Source organism: Herpailurus yagouaroundi, unplaced genomic scaffold (assembly GCF_014898765.1).
Source record: "Herpailurus yagouaroundi ecotype Mexico unplaced genomic scaffold, PumYag 139, whole genome shotgun sequence".
Taxonomy (NCBI): domain Eukaryota; kingdom Metazoa; phylum Chordata; class Mammalia; order Carnivora; family Felidae; genus Herpailurus; species Herpailurus yagouaroundi.
In genome coordinates this window covers 7,787,050-7,801,324 of record NW_024412394.1, presented here as the reverse complement: position 1 = coordinate 7,801,324, position 14,275 = coordinate 7,787,050, and the positions used below count along the sequence as shown (strand labels likewise).

Sequence of the window (14,275 nt, the reverse complement as noted above, 5' to 3'; positions counted from 1 at the left end):
GGGAGGGGAGGGGAGGGGAGAGGAGGGGAGGGGAGGGGAGGGGAGGGGAGAGGAGGAGAGGAGAGGAGAGAGGAGAGGAGAGGAGAGGAGAGGAGAGGAGAGGAGAGGAGAGGAGAGGACAGGAAAGGAGAAGAGAAGAATATGTTGCAGCTCAGACTCTGCCTTTCCATTCCCGAACCCCACACTTAAGACAATGCTTCCTGGAATGACTAGAGAAGAGACAGCCTGGCTGTAAGAATGGAACAGCATCTCCCTCTCCATTTCAGATACCCTCCCCTCTTAGGCAACAAATACAAATGGCAGAAAATGATCTTAATACTTTTTCTTCAGAAATGCAGATCTGAAGAGAACTGACAGAACCAGAGTCTCCAGAGCTGGTTTCTTGAGGTGTCTGCATATCTCACGAGCTTGAAAACCTAAGGAGGTTAAAGAGCATCGTGTGAGGTCTAGCTGTGAACCTGGCCTCTCTAAAAGCCCTAGGACCGCCAGCCCTAAGCCCCATTACCCAGCTTGATGGAGAAGTCGAGATGGCCGAGGCAGAGCTTGGTATAGGCCAAGGCCTGCATGAGCTGGGCCGTGGCCAACAGTCCCTCCTTGGAGAACCAACATAGGCTGCTCTTCTGAATGGCCACCTGCTCACAGTGCAGCCATCTGTCCCTGTCACCCATATTCTGGGAGAATTGGGACAGGGCCACATAGGTAGAGACAACCTGCAGGTAAACAAACACGGGCCAAAATATTCTGACTGTGCATTCATGCCACACCTCCACCTTGTCCCTTTCCTGGAAGAGCCCTCTGTGGTGCCTTGCTGCTCACTTGCTTGGGACCTGCCGATCATTCCCACCACCTGATTTTCAAACAAACCACTTTCTCTACTGCCCCTCTTTTTGTTTTCTGAGCCCAGACTTCCCCTTCAAAACACTGGCCAAACTGTACTTCTGTGTTTTCTCTAATGAAGACTTCTGATGCTTGCTCCTTAGCACTCTTCAGAACTGCTGCCTAGATGTCTAGTATAAGTATGTGCACATTTGACATCATTGATGACTCTCTTCTTAAAACACCGTCTTCGCTAGGTTTTTGAGGACATGAGATTCTCTTTGAAACTGCTCAGTTTCTTTTGCCAGTTTCTGCTTATGACCCTGAACTCCTAACATTGGAACACCCGTTATGTGCCAGGCACTAATCTTGATTCCAGGAAAACAGACAATAGATCAGTGAAATATACAGAATGTTAGGTGATAATAAATGCAATGGAGAAAAATTACCTAGTTTCATGGCTTTTAGTACCATTTACACACTGATGAGCCATGAATTTCTATTTCCCAGCCCAGACCTCTCAAATATACCCCACATTCATATATTTAATTGCCTACTTAACATCTCCATCTATATGTCTAATAGGTATCTCAAATTAAACATGTCTAAAACCTGGTTCCAGTCTTCCCCCCCCCCCCCCCATCTGCTCCTTCTTCACAGTGCCCAATCCCAGTTAAGAGCACTTCTATCCCGCTAGAAGTCCAACCAATCTTGGGATTATCCTGGACTCTTTTCTCTCTCCCATCCCAGAACTGATCCAAGAGTGAATCCTGTTGGTTCTCTCTGGACAGAAGACCACCCCTCCCCACTTCCTCTGCCACCACCATCCAAGCCAACTATCTCTTGCCTGTATCATTTACCATAGCCTCCTATCTTGCCTCCCTGCTTTCCCTCTTGCCTCCTTCAGTTGATTCTCAACACAGCAGACAGAACGATCTTATTAAAATATAAGTGGACTCTGTCACTCCTCTTCTCAGAACCTGCCCCCGGCTTCCTGTCTTCTTTAAAGTCCAAACCCCAACCGTTGCCCCAGAGGCCAGCACCATCTGCCATCAACCCCCTCCCTGGCTCTCTGACTCATCTCCTGGTTCAGTCTCCTCCCCTCTAGTCGCACCGGCCTCCTCACTGTTCCTCAAACGCAGAGAGCATGCCTTGTGCATTCACTGTGCCTTCTGCCTGTCCACTCTTGTCCCTCATAGCCAAGTGGCTTACTTTCTCATCTCTTCAGAGATTTGCCCAAATGTCACCTGCCCAGTGAGGCTTTCCCTAGCACCTTGTTTAAAACTGCACCCCACCCCCAGCTCCCAGAACCCCATGGCCCCCTGTCTCCCCTTAATTTTTCTCCATCAAGTTTATTACCACCTAGCATTCTATGTATTTCACTGATCTGTTGTCTGTTTTCCCAGAATCAAGATTAGTGCCTGGCACATAATGGGTGTTCATCAAATATTTATGGAACATATGGATAAAAAAAGACAGACAGATGGACACTAAAATTAGGAAGATGTTTCCCTTCCTTCTTTTTTCCTAAGTCAGCGATTCTAATCCTTTTTTAGCTCATGGACTTCTTTGAGAATCTGATGAAAGCTGTGACTCCTTCCCTACCTCCCACCACTTCTGAACATATGCACAAAAGCTGACATTCAGTTCAGGGAACTCACAGATAGCCAAACCTGGAAACCCACCTAAAAACTGCAATATGAGAGATGCTGCTCAAGCATGTGATTGGTATGTCCCATTAATTCTGGGTTATTGTGGAACCATGTTAAACCCAGGAATCTCTCTCCCTAGCATTTTAGGTTTCTGAGTGAGGTCCAGTGGTAAAGCAAGGACTTGCTCACCGGGGCTCCGCTTGCCAAGTCCTCAGCAGAGTTCTTCTGCATAAGAGTGGCAAGGCCGGCGAACCTGCGGCTGCTGGTCGTGGTCTCCAGGTTGTAGAGCTGCCAGAGCAGGGAGAGACAGCGCACCTGCTGCTGCAGGACTGCCAGCTTCTTCTTACTGTGAGGAAGTGCAGAGTGATTAGTGTGCCTTCAGTCTGCACCGGTGCCCAACTGTCCCTCCCCACAAAAATCCAAATCTACTCATCAGGGGACCTTCTACAGACTTTCAAACTCAGAAATGCTCCCAGGATCCCATTACTTCTAACCCCATAAGCCTTTTGAAATCATCTTTTTTTTTTTTAAGTAAGCTCCACACCCAGCATAGGGTGTGATTAACAGTCATGTGTTCTACTGACTGAGCCAAGTTAGGTGGTCCAAGCTGACTGGAAAAATTCAGAGAAGTATTTTTAAAAAGTTCATTCTTTGAATTGCTATTTTGAATAGATTTCCTATTATTACAGCTCAATAACTGGGTAGCAATTTAATATTTTTATATAGAACAGAAATAATATTAAATTGCTACATATATGTAGATATGCCTATGTGTATGTTTGTATACACACATACATATGTGTATCTTGATTTGAAAGAGACAGGGTAACATGTATCTTTGAAAAATACAGCGTAGGGGCGCCTGGGTGGCTCAGTCGGTTGGGCGGCCAACTTCGGCTCAGGTCATGATCTCGCGGTCCGTGGGTTCGAGCCCTGCGTCGGGCTCTGTGCTGATGGCTCAGAGCCTGGAGCCTGTTTCAGATTCTGTGTCTCCCTCTTTCTCTGACCCTCCCCTGTTCATGCTCTCTCTCTGTCTCAAAAATAAATAAATGTTAAAAAAAATAAAAATAAAAATAAAAATAAAAAAAAAAAGAAAAATACAGCGTAACACCATGCTTCAAAAAGAAAAGAAGTCCTGGGACACCTGGATGGCTCAGCTGGTTAAGCGTCTGACTCTTGATTTTGGCTCAGGTCACGATCTCACAGTTCTGTGAGTTTGAACCTTACACTGGGCTCTGCGCTGACAGTGCAGAGCCTGCTTGGGATTCTCTCTCCCTCTTTCTCTGTCCCTCCCCAACCATACTCTCTCTTTCTCAAAAAAAAAAAAAAAAAAAAAAAAAAAAAGTCCTCATTCTGCTACATTTCATTGGCTCAGAGAGTAAGGTAGAGAAACTAGGACTGTTATATGCTTGAAAAGCAGAGTCTTAGGTCAATATGGGCAACACTTCAAGTTGGGTCCTAGTTTAGTTCTCTGTGATCATAAAGGGACCGCGATGACTTGGCCAGGCTCCTCACTTCTCACTAGGGTTGCCTGGAGATCGGCTGAGTGAACAGGAACGCCAGTATTTTTCCAGGAATGTTTGTAAAAGAACACCAAACCAGGTCCAAGGGAAACTCCTTTTCAGCAGTTGAAGGCCTTGCCTGGCCAATTTTTTGGCTAGGGTGATCTGTCCCATGTTAAAACATACCTGGAGACAGGGAAAATGAGAAATGGTAATGTAAACATGGGAAGAGTACTACGGATGAGGCTCTGGACTTAACACACTGGCTCCTTCATTTGGGGCCATTTGGGTACTTGGGCTGCTGAGGTGCTGGAGTGAGTGAACCACAGGGTCTGGCTGCACTAAGGAGCACCAGGATGACTGTGCACGCGGAAAGGAGAAAACAGGATTGTGGAGAAAACACACTCCTTTCTCATGTCCCACATGTTTGTCAGTGAATAGAGGAAGGCTGTGATTTAGAAAGTGATACTGCCAGACTGAGATGGGACTGTCATTTGAGTAGAGACTCAGATGCTTCAGATGCTATTGAATGGATCTGAAATATCACCAAATTCTTTCTCTGTCTTACTAAATAGTGTACCCACCACTGTGTATTGGGGGCGGGTGCAGGAACTGAAGAACCTTGAGGTTATCATAGCCTTCACATTTTAAGACTAAACGCTCCAAGAAGGTAAGATAGCCTATGGTGATTCCAGAACAATCTTGGGAAGACTGCACAATAACTTCTTCTTGTAAAGGGAAAGAAATAATTATTTAACATTGCTTCAAAGACATCTGGATTGAAACACAAATAATGTGGAAATCTCTAATAATTCTTTTTGGCATCCACAGGCATTACACATGTCAGGTAAGGTTTATACTGAAATTAGTTTTTATTTAGTTTTCTTTTTTAATTTTAAAGCTCAGCTCTCTAAGAAACCACCCCCCATGGTTTTATGAAGCTATTATGTATAAACTGATAATTATGCCAACACCTTTTGCTCTGTTATTTAATAGTAGTGAGGCTGAGAAAAGTTGCTGAGCTGTCCTGAGTTATTCTTACACAACAAATAAATTTACTCCTATATGTCCTTTGTAAATAAAGTGTCTTATGGCATGCTTTCCCCAGAGTTTCTATTTGTTATACAAATCTCATTCCCTGGGGAAATCTGATATGATACAGAATGATCTATGAAGTATATATATTTCTTTAAGTAAGATGTAGAATGGGACATAGAGAGCTCCCATTTGTATGTAACAAAGGAAAGAGACCATTTACATTTATGTGTGCCAAGGCAGAGTACATAAAGATACATAATCTGGGGAGGGGACACAGTAGCTGAGTGATGGGGTTGAGGGGGTACTTTCAAATATATGTTCTTTTTTCCCCCCTAGATTTATTGAGATGTAGTTGACCATAATATTGTGTAAGTTTAAGGTGTACAACATGATGATTTTTTATTGAGATAGAACATATAATGTATTAGTTTTAGGTATTCAACATAAATTTTTTTTCTCGACGAGGACTTTTAATATCTATTAGCAATTTTCAAAAACATAATAAAGTATTGTTAACTATAGTCACTATGCTGTATGTTACATCCCTAGGACTTATTTGTCTTATAACTTGAAGTTTGTACCTTTTGACCACTTTAACCCAAATTTTGTCCACCCCCCCAAACTGTCCTAAAATTAGTTTAAATATACTCCATTGAGCAAAGGGCATGAATAAGCAATTCACAGAAAAATAAGTGACCGATAAACCAATAAAAATAATGTACCTTATTAAGAAATACATATTAAAGTACAATCTAACTTTCATCTACGGATTAGCAAGTTAAAAAATTTTTTTTAACGTTTATTCATTATTGAGAGATAGAAACTGAGCATGAGCAGGGGAGGGGCAGAGAGAGGGGGAGACACAGAATCTGAAGCGGGCTCCAGGCTCTGAGTCGTCAGCACAGAGCCCAACGCGGGGCTCGAACTCACAAACCATGAGATCATGACCTGAGCCAAAGTCGGACGCTCAACCGACTGAGCCACCCAGGTGCCCCGGATTAGCAAGTTTAAAACAGACTGATAACATCTGGTGTCAGTAAGGATGTGAAGAAATGGGGAAAATTGGATTTGATAATCAGACAGTTCCCATCTTACAATGGTTTGACTTGATTTTTTTTTTTATTTTAAATTTTTTTTTTCAACATTTATTTATTTTTGGGACAGAGAGAGACAGAGCATGAACAGGGGAGGGGCAGAGAGAGAGGGAGACACAGAATGGGAAACAGGCTCCAGGCTCCGAGCCATCAGCCCAGAGCCCGACGCGGGGCTCGAACTCACGGACCGCGAGATCGTGACCTGGCTGAAGTCGGCCGCTTAACCGACTGCGCCACCCAGGCGCCCCTTGACTTGATTTTTTGACTTTACAATGGTGTGAAAGTGACATGAATTCAAAGAAACTATACTTTGAATTTTGATCTTTTTATGGGTAGCAACATATGATGGTATGACACTCTTGTATGCTGGGTGGCAGCAGTGGGAGCACTCCCAGTCAGCCCCAGGATCATAAGGGTGAACAATCAATGCATTTACACTTCTGTTTTTCACTTTCAGTACACTACCCAATAAGTTACATGAGATATTCAACACTTTATTATAAAACAGGCTTTGCGTTAGATGATTTTGCCCAACTGTAGGCTAATGTAAGTATTCTCACCCAGTAATGTTTAAGGTAAGCCAGGCTAAACTACAATGTTTGGTAGGTTAGGTGTATTAATTAAATGCATTTTCAATTTGTGATGGATTGGGTTTGGCTAAATGATATTTTCAACTTATCATGGGTTTATTGAGATGTAACCCCATCATAAGTTGAGGAAAATGTGTCATTTTGATGGACAATTTGGCAATATATTTATTAAATGTAAAATCATTCATCTTCCACCTTAGCATTTCTACCTCTGGAAATTTCTCTTCTAGGAAACATTCTTACAAGGGAAAAAAAAGAGCTATTTACAAGAATATTCACTGTAGCAATGTTTATAGTAACCTCAAATTAGAGACAACTTAAATGCATATGAAGAAGAGACTGATTAAATAAAGTTCGATACATGCATACAATGGATTACTTGGCAACTGTAACTGGATATGTACCAACATGCAAAAATGTTCATTCAGTCTGTACTGTTGAGAATATAAATCAACTGCAGATGAAAGAGAATGTAGGATATGATTCTATTTAAAAAATAAGAGGGTTGCCTGGGTGGCTCAGTCAGTTAAGCATCCAACATCGGCTCAGGTCACGATCTTCCAGTTTGTGGATTTGAGCCCCGTGTCAGGCTCTGTGCTGACAGCTCAGAGCCTGGAACCTATTTTGGATGCTGTGTCTCCCTCTCCCTGTCTCTCCCCCACTCATGCTGTCTCTCTCTCTCAAAAATAAATAAAACATTAAAAAAATAATAAAAAATAAAAAATAACAGAAAATAATAATGATATGACCATGTGTATATATTTGGTGGAATTTGCACCACATTATTAACCATGCTGGGGATAACATGGAGGTCTTTTCACTTTCTACAAATTGTGTATTGCTAGGTTTCAAATTTGTTAAATCTATTATCACATTATCACACTTGTTATTGCATACAAAAAAACCCAGAGAGATCTTTAAAAAGAAATAATAGCGGAACCCTCAAGGAGAAATAACTCAAACTTCAGGGACACGCCCTGCCCTCACCTCTGACCGAAGACAGCAGAAAGTGGCCTCCTCAAATTGACAGATCTTCACCTTGTGCTTTTTCAAAAACGAGAAGGCTGAAGGCTGGCCCAGAAGACTGCTTGCCTTCCTCAAATAAAAGAAGGCCTCCAAACAAGACAAGGGATGGAGAAACAGAATTAGGATTTGGGTGACACTAGTGGTGCGATTAGGATGAAGGCTGGAGTAAGGTTGTGCTGAGGTCAAGATGCGAATTGGAATCAGGGTTGGGTTCAGAGTTATGGGGAGTGGACGGCACGTGCAAGTCAGGGGCAGGGCCGGCAGCAGTTGGCACTCTTGGACTGGCACCTTCCCACTTCCTGTTTTCTCCTAACCCCCTTCCAGCTCCTTTCTCTCTCCACTTTCCTCCGTTTTTCACCCAAGTTCACTCTGACAGTAAGAAAACCCACCCAAACTCCCCAGGTGCAAGGGATCGGCTGAGCGGCAGGGAGCAGAGCTTGCTCACCATGTAATTATCTGACAGGTCCAAGGAGGCAGCGGCGGCCTCCAGCAGGTAATAAAACGCACATGTGGCTTCTCCGATGACCAGGCAATGCCGGGTGAGGGGTGAGAGCACTAACTTCAGGATTTCCTCACAGTGACAGGGCTTTGTGGTCAACATGTCTTTCTCGGGGCTGGTCTGAGCCAGCTTCCTGTTCACCTGATCCAGGAACTCTTCCTCTGTTCTTTGTGGAGAGAAGATAAACTGAGAGTGGCCGCAAAGCAGCCACTCTTCTCGGGGCATCCCCAGGTCTCCGAACCACTTTTTCCAGAAAGCTTTCCTTTATAACTCATTAATTCTATGTTTAGCCTTCCCCTCCATTACTCCACGAGTTTTTGAAAATCAGGGACTTGATCTATTATGTCAAAGCCCTATTAGGGATTTTTTAAAAAAAAACCTAAAGTCAATCTAAGTACCTCACAAACTAAGTGGGGAAACAATCACGTTGAAGAGTAAACTAACAACGTATGAAATAAACACATGAAAATGACACAAGGCAACAAGCAATAATACATTTGTCTATTAGCATATCTGAACTTTGTCATAGCACTTTTGAACATTATTTTACACAACACCATCTTATCCTACAATGACCCTTTCAGACAGGCAAAAACTACCTTCCTTTTACTGATGAGGAAACTGAGGCTTGGAGAGCTTGAGTGCCTTCCGAATGACCTCACAGCTACTGAATGGAACCAAGACTAGAGCTCACTTCTCTGACTCCTAGTGCAGTGAACTTTTCACAGGCATGAGTTCAAAAGAGTTTAGATCTCTCTGAGATGGACATATGGGAACTGAGGAGGGCTCTGAAGAATGGTGAACACTCTGATAAGTAGGAGAATGTGGAAGCCACTTAGTATTTCAGAAAGGGGGGATTGTGTGAGTAAAGATATACAGGTTGAGTGTGGGAAGGATTCATGTAGAATACAGATTTTTGTTTGAAAACCATAAGAAATCAGGTTGGATAAAAGGACAGAAAACTCCAGCATGGCTGGTGAATTCAAGGTAAGGGATATTTAAAATTGATGGGCTAGGCATTAGAATGCCAGGAGGCACGTGATTAGGAAATGTAAATTCATTTTAATATCATCCAGAGCCAAACATAATTGAGAAGGCAAATTTTTGGTGGAGAAAACAATCTGCTATGTGTACAATGCATTTGAAAGCTATTAAATGAAGCTTTTTCTAAACACTAAGAAATAATTTCCCCACAAAGAATCAAAAATTGCCTTTCCAATTCTGTTAACTTGAACTCTGGGCTGAGTACAAGGCTCACTACTCCTGGGTGGTCAGAAGCCTTCCTGGTCTGCAGTTGAGGTGAGTGCCCCAGGTTAATAGTCACCTGTGTCTCACTTCCCGGCCCCCCACACCCACTGTCAGCATCTCCCTTTACCTGCAGTGTTCACTTGTGAAGGCCTCCTGATTTCTGCATTCTTTTGTCTGGAACTGAAAACTATCTGCAGGGAAAAAAAAGATCATCTTTAATTATCCATCTTTGTATTAACTGAGACATTTTGAATTCCTGACTACCTCTCCTCTGCAGTTTAGTTCATGAGCTAATTGCCTCCCCCATTGTTCAAATGGTAAGGTTTAGTATCAGCCTACACACAAAATATGATGGTAGATTACAAATTCCTTAATCCTTCAAGTAGTAACTCCTCTCAAACTTCCCAAACCAGTCCCTAATTCTATTTGCTAGAGAGATGAATAAAGAATATGTCCATCTGGTTTGATGGCTACTGCTATTTTTTTAAATATTTATTTATTTTTTTTTTCGGGGCGCCTGGGTGGCGCAGTCGGTTAAGCGTCCGACTTCAGCCAGGTCACGATCTCGCGCTCCGTGAGTTCGAGCCCCGCGTCAGGCTCTGGGCTGATGGCTCGGAGCCTGGAGCCTGTTTCCGATTCTGTGTCTCCCTCTCTCTCTGCCCCTCCCCCGTTCATGCTCTGTCTCTCTCTGTCCCCAAAATAAATAAACGTTGAAAAAAAAAATATTAAAAAAAAAATAATAAATATTTATTTATTTTTGAGAGAGAGCAAGTGAGCAGGGGACGGGCAGAGAGAGGGGGGTAGAGGGGATCTGAAGCAGGGTCCGTGCTGACAGGAGAGCCTGACGCCGGGCTTGAACTCACAAACTGTGAGATCTGAGCCAAAGTCAGACGTTTAACTTACTGAACCACTCAGGCTCCCCGATGGCTACTTCTAACAGAAGAAATCCTTGAATACATGCGTATAGAGTTTATGACCAGATGGCAGTGGGCCACAGAGCGAGGTCTAGTGAGGAAAATCATGAGGGCACAAGATGCCGTAGTCCACTGGAGTCTCAGTGGACAGTAGGGGTTTTTAGCTTTACCTATCTGGCCTTAAACAGCCTTTATCCCTCAGATTTTGACTCTTCCTCTGCAGCTGCTTTCTCACAGATCTAAGAGCAAAAACTGGGATTGATGTGGAGATATTACCATTAGGGCTCAGAAGCACTGCTGGCGGGTTTGAAAGGGCACCTCAGAGAATTGTTATAGGGAGGACTTGTGTAAAGTAAAAGGACCAGTTGTCTGATTATTGAATGATGTCAGAAAGGTAGGGTAAAGTAAGGCTAAGGAAACCAAGGAACCTGGGGTTTGGCAGCATTACCACAATACACAGTTTCCAGGGGCACCATCACATCCTAGCACGATTAGCACCCTCTAGATTTGTGCAGTACCTGGTCTTCGCAGCCATGCACAGAGGCCCTGAGTGTAGGAAGCATCCTCAGGGTTTGGTTGTGCTGGGAAGGTCCTGAGCCTCTCTCATACAGACGGACCAGGCTGTGTAACCTAAAGCTGACACTGACCTCTCAAAAGGAAAGAGTCATATAGGAAATATGAATAATAGAGTAATTTCTTCACAATCCTAGGCCAGGACATTCACTGTTACTTTCCTCTTTTGTCCTTGGAAAGCACAAAAGTGCAAATGCCCAAAGAGCTCATCAGCCAATGACCAATTTTTCCAAGTCACCAGTGTACCTTCACAGTCATCAGAATGTATAGCTAGAACAGACATTAGGATAACAGATTAACTCCTGATTTTAGTCCTTTACTACCAACAATTCACCATCTCTTCCCTACCCCTCTCCCCTGTCAACACCAGCTTCTATCAAAGTAGAAAAAGATAAGATCTGGTTGGGGCTTGATGGCTGTCTTCAATTATGGAAGAAGGCATGACTCGATTTGCATTTCCTTGATGATCAGCGATGTTGAGCATCCTTTCATGTGTCTGTTGGCCAGCTGTATTTCTTTGGAGGAATGTCTACTTATGCCTTCTGCCCATTTTTTAATTGGATTTTTTGCTTTTTGGGTGTTGAGTTTTCTAAGTTCCTTATATATTTTGGATACTAACCCTTTATCAGATAATGCCATTTGCAAATAACTTTTCCCATTCCGTAAGTTGCCTTTTAGTTTTGTTGATTGTTTCCTTCACTGTGTGGGAGTTTTTTATTTTGATGTAGTCCCAATAGTTTATTTTTTGTTTCCCTTGCCTCAGGAGACATATCTAGAAAGAAGATGCTATGGCTGATGTCAAAGAGGTTACTGCCTGCGTTCTCTTCTAGGATTTTTATGGTATCAGGTCTTCACATTTAGGTCTTTAACCCATTGTGTTTATTTTTTATTTTTTTATGTAATTTATTGTCAAATTGGTTTCCATACAACACCCTGTTCTCATCCCAACAGATGCCTTCCTCAATGCCCATCACCCACTTTTCCCTCTCCCCAACGCCCCCATCAACCGTCTGTTTGTTCTCCGTATTTAAGAGTCTTTTATGGTTTGCCTCCTTCCCTCTCTGTAACTTTTTTTCCCCCTTCCCCTCCCCCATGGTCTTCTGTTAAGTTTCTCAGCATCTGCATATGAGTGAAAACATATGGTATCTGTCTCTCTGCCTGACTTGTGTCACTCAGCATAATACTCTCCAGTTCCATCCACGTTGCTACAAGTGGGCAGATTTCATTCTTTCTCATTGCCAAGTATTATTCCATTGTATGTAAAAACCACAACCTCTTTATCCATTCATCAGTTGATGGACATTTAGGCTCTTTCCATAATTTGGCTATTGTTGAAAGTGCTGCTGTAAACATTGGGGTACAAGTGCCCCTACGCATCAGCACTCCTGTATCCTGTATCTTGGGTAAATTCCTAGCAGTGCTATTGTTGGATCATAGGGTAGATCTATTTTTAATTTTTTGAGGAACATCCACACTGTTTTCCAGAGCAGCTGCACCAGTTTGCATTCCTACCAACAGTGCAAGAGGGTTCCCGTTTCTCCACATCCTCTCCAGCATCTTAGTCTACTGATTTGTTCATTTTAGCCACTCTGATCAGCATGAGATGGTATCTCAGTGTGGTTTTGATTTGTATTTCCCTGATGAGGAGTGACATTGAGCATCTTTTCATGTGCCTGTTGGCCATCTGGATGTCTTCTTTAGAAAAGTGTCTATTCATGGCTTCTGCCCATTTCTTCACTGGATTGTTTTTCAGGTGTGGAATTTGGTGAGTTCTTTATAGATTTTGGATATTAGCCCTTTATCTGATATGTCATTTGCAAATATCTTTTCCCACTCCATCGGTTGCCTTTTAGTTTTGTTGATTGTTTGCGTTGCAGTGCAGAAGCTTTTTATCTTGATGAGGCCCCAATAGTTCATTTTTGCCTTTAATTCCCTTGCCTTTGGAGATGTGTTGAGTAAGAAATTGCTGCAGCTGAGGTCAGAGAGTCTTTAGCCCATTTTGAATTTATTTTTGTGTATGGTGTAAGAAAGTAGTCCAGTTTCATTCTTTTGCATGTTTGCTGTCCAGTTTTTCCAAAACCATTTGTTGAAGAGATGGTCTTTTTCCCAATGGATATTCTTTGCTGCTTTGCCGAAGATTAATTGACCATGTAAGTGTGGGTTCATTTCTGAGTTTTCTATTCTGTTCTATTGATATATGTGTCTATTTTTGTGCCAGTAACAGTTTTGAGGACTACAGCTTTGTAATATAACTTGAGATCCAGAATTGCAATGCCTCCAGCTTTGTTTTTCTTTTTCAAAGTTGCTTTGGCCATTCGGTATCTTTTGTGGTTCCATACAAATTTTAGGATGGTTTGTTCTAGCTCTGTGAAAAATGCTGCTGGTATTTTAATAGGGATTGCACTAAATGTGTAGATTGCTTTTGGCAGTATAGACATTTTAACAATATTTGTTCTTCCAAGCCATGAGCATGGAAGGTCTTTCCATTTCTTTGCATTATCTTCACTTACAATCAGGGAAATGCAAAGCAAAACTACAATGAGAGATCACCTCACACCTGTCAGAACGGCTAAAATCAACAACACGAGAAACAACAGGTGTTGGTGAGGATGTGGAGAAGGGGGAACCCCCTTACACTGTTGGTGGGAATATAAACTGGTGCAGCCACTGTGGAGAACAGTATGGAGGTTCCTCAAAAAGTTAAAAATAAAACTACCCCATGATCCAGCAATCACACTACTAGGTATTTACCCAAAGAGTACAAAAATAATAATTCAAAGGGATACATACATCCTGATGTTTATAGCAGCATTCTCTATAACAGCCAAATTATGGAAACAGCCCATGTATATGTGGTATATGTATACAATGGAATATTAGTCAGCCATAAAAAATATGAAACCTTGTCATTTGCCATGACATGGATGGAGTTAGAGAGTATTATGCTAAGCGGGATAAGTCAGTCAGAGAAAGATACATAGTTTATGATTTCTCTCATATGTGTAATTTATTTTTAAATTTTTTTTTCAACGTTTTTTATTTATTTTTGGGACAGAGAGAGACAGAGCATGAACGGGGGAGGGCAGAGAGAGAGGGAGACACAGAATCGGAAACAGGCTCCAGGCTCCGAGCCATCAGCCCAGAGCCTGACGCGGGGCTCGAACTCACGGACCGCGAGATCGTGACCTGGCTGAAGTCGGACGCTTAACCGACTGCGCCACCCAGGCGCCCCTCATATGTGTAATTTAATAAACGAAACAAATGAGCAAAGGGGAAAAGAGAGAGAGAGAGAGAGAGAGAGAGAGAGAGAGAGAGAGAGAGAG

The 14,275-nt window shown here is 42.6% G+C and overlaps 1 protein-coding gene across 3 annotated transcripts in view; it reads right to left on the bottom strand.

Moving 5' to 3' along the window:
• The window catches only part of LOC121029418 (adenylate cyclase type 10-like), a 52,171-nt gene that overhangs the window by 3,305 nt on the left and 34,591 nt on the right, over nucleotides 1–14,275 (bottom strand). For all 3 annotated transcript variants that reach the window (XM_040473419.1, XM_040473421.1, XM_040473422.1), the window contains 7 exons: nucleotides 9,593–9,656; nucleotides 8,164–8,383; nucleotides 7,680–7,805; nucleotides 3,984–4,156; nucleotides 2,658–2,814; nucleotides 506–710; nucleotides 320–416 (listed from right to left, as the gene is read on the bottom strand). In XM_040473419.1, the coding sequence (XP_040329353.1) occupies nucleotides 320–416; nucleotides 506–710; nucleotides 2,658–2,814; nucleotides 3,984–4,156; nucleotides 7,680–7,805; nucleotides 8,164–8,383; nucleotides 9,593–9,656 (1,042 nt within the window). The remainder of the gene's footprint in view (nucleotides 1–319; nucleotides 417–505; nucleotides 711–2,657; nucleotides 2,815–3,983; nucleotides 4,157–7,679; nucleotides 7,806–8,163; nucleotides 8,384–9,592; nucleotides 9,657–14,275) is intronic.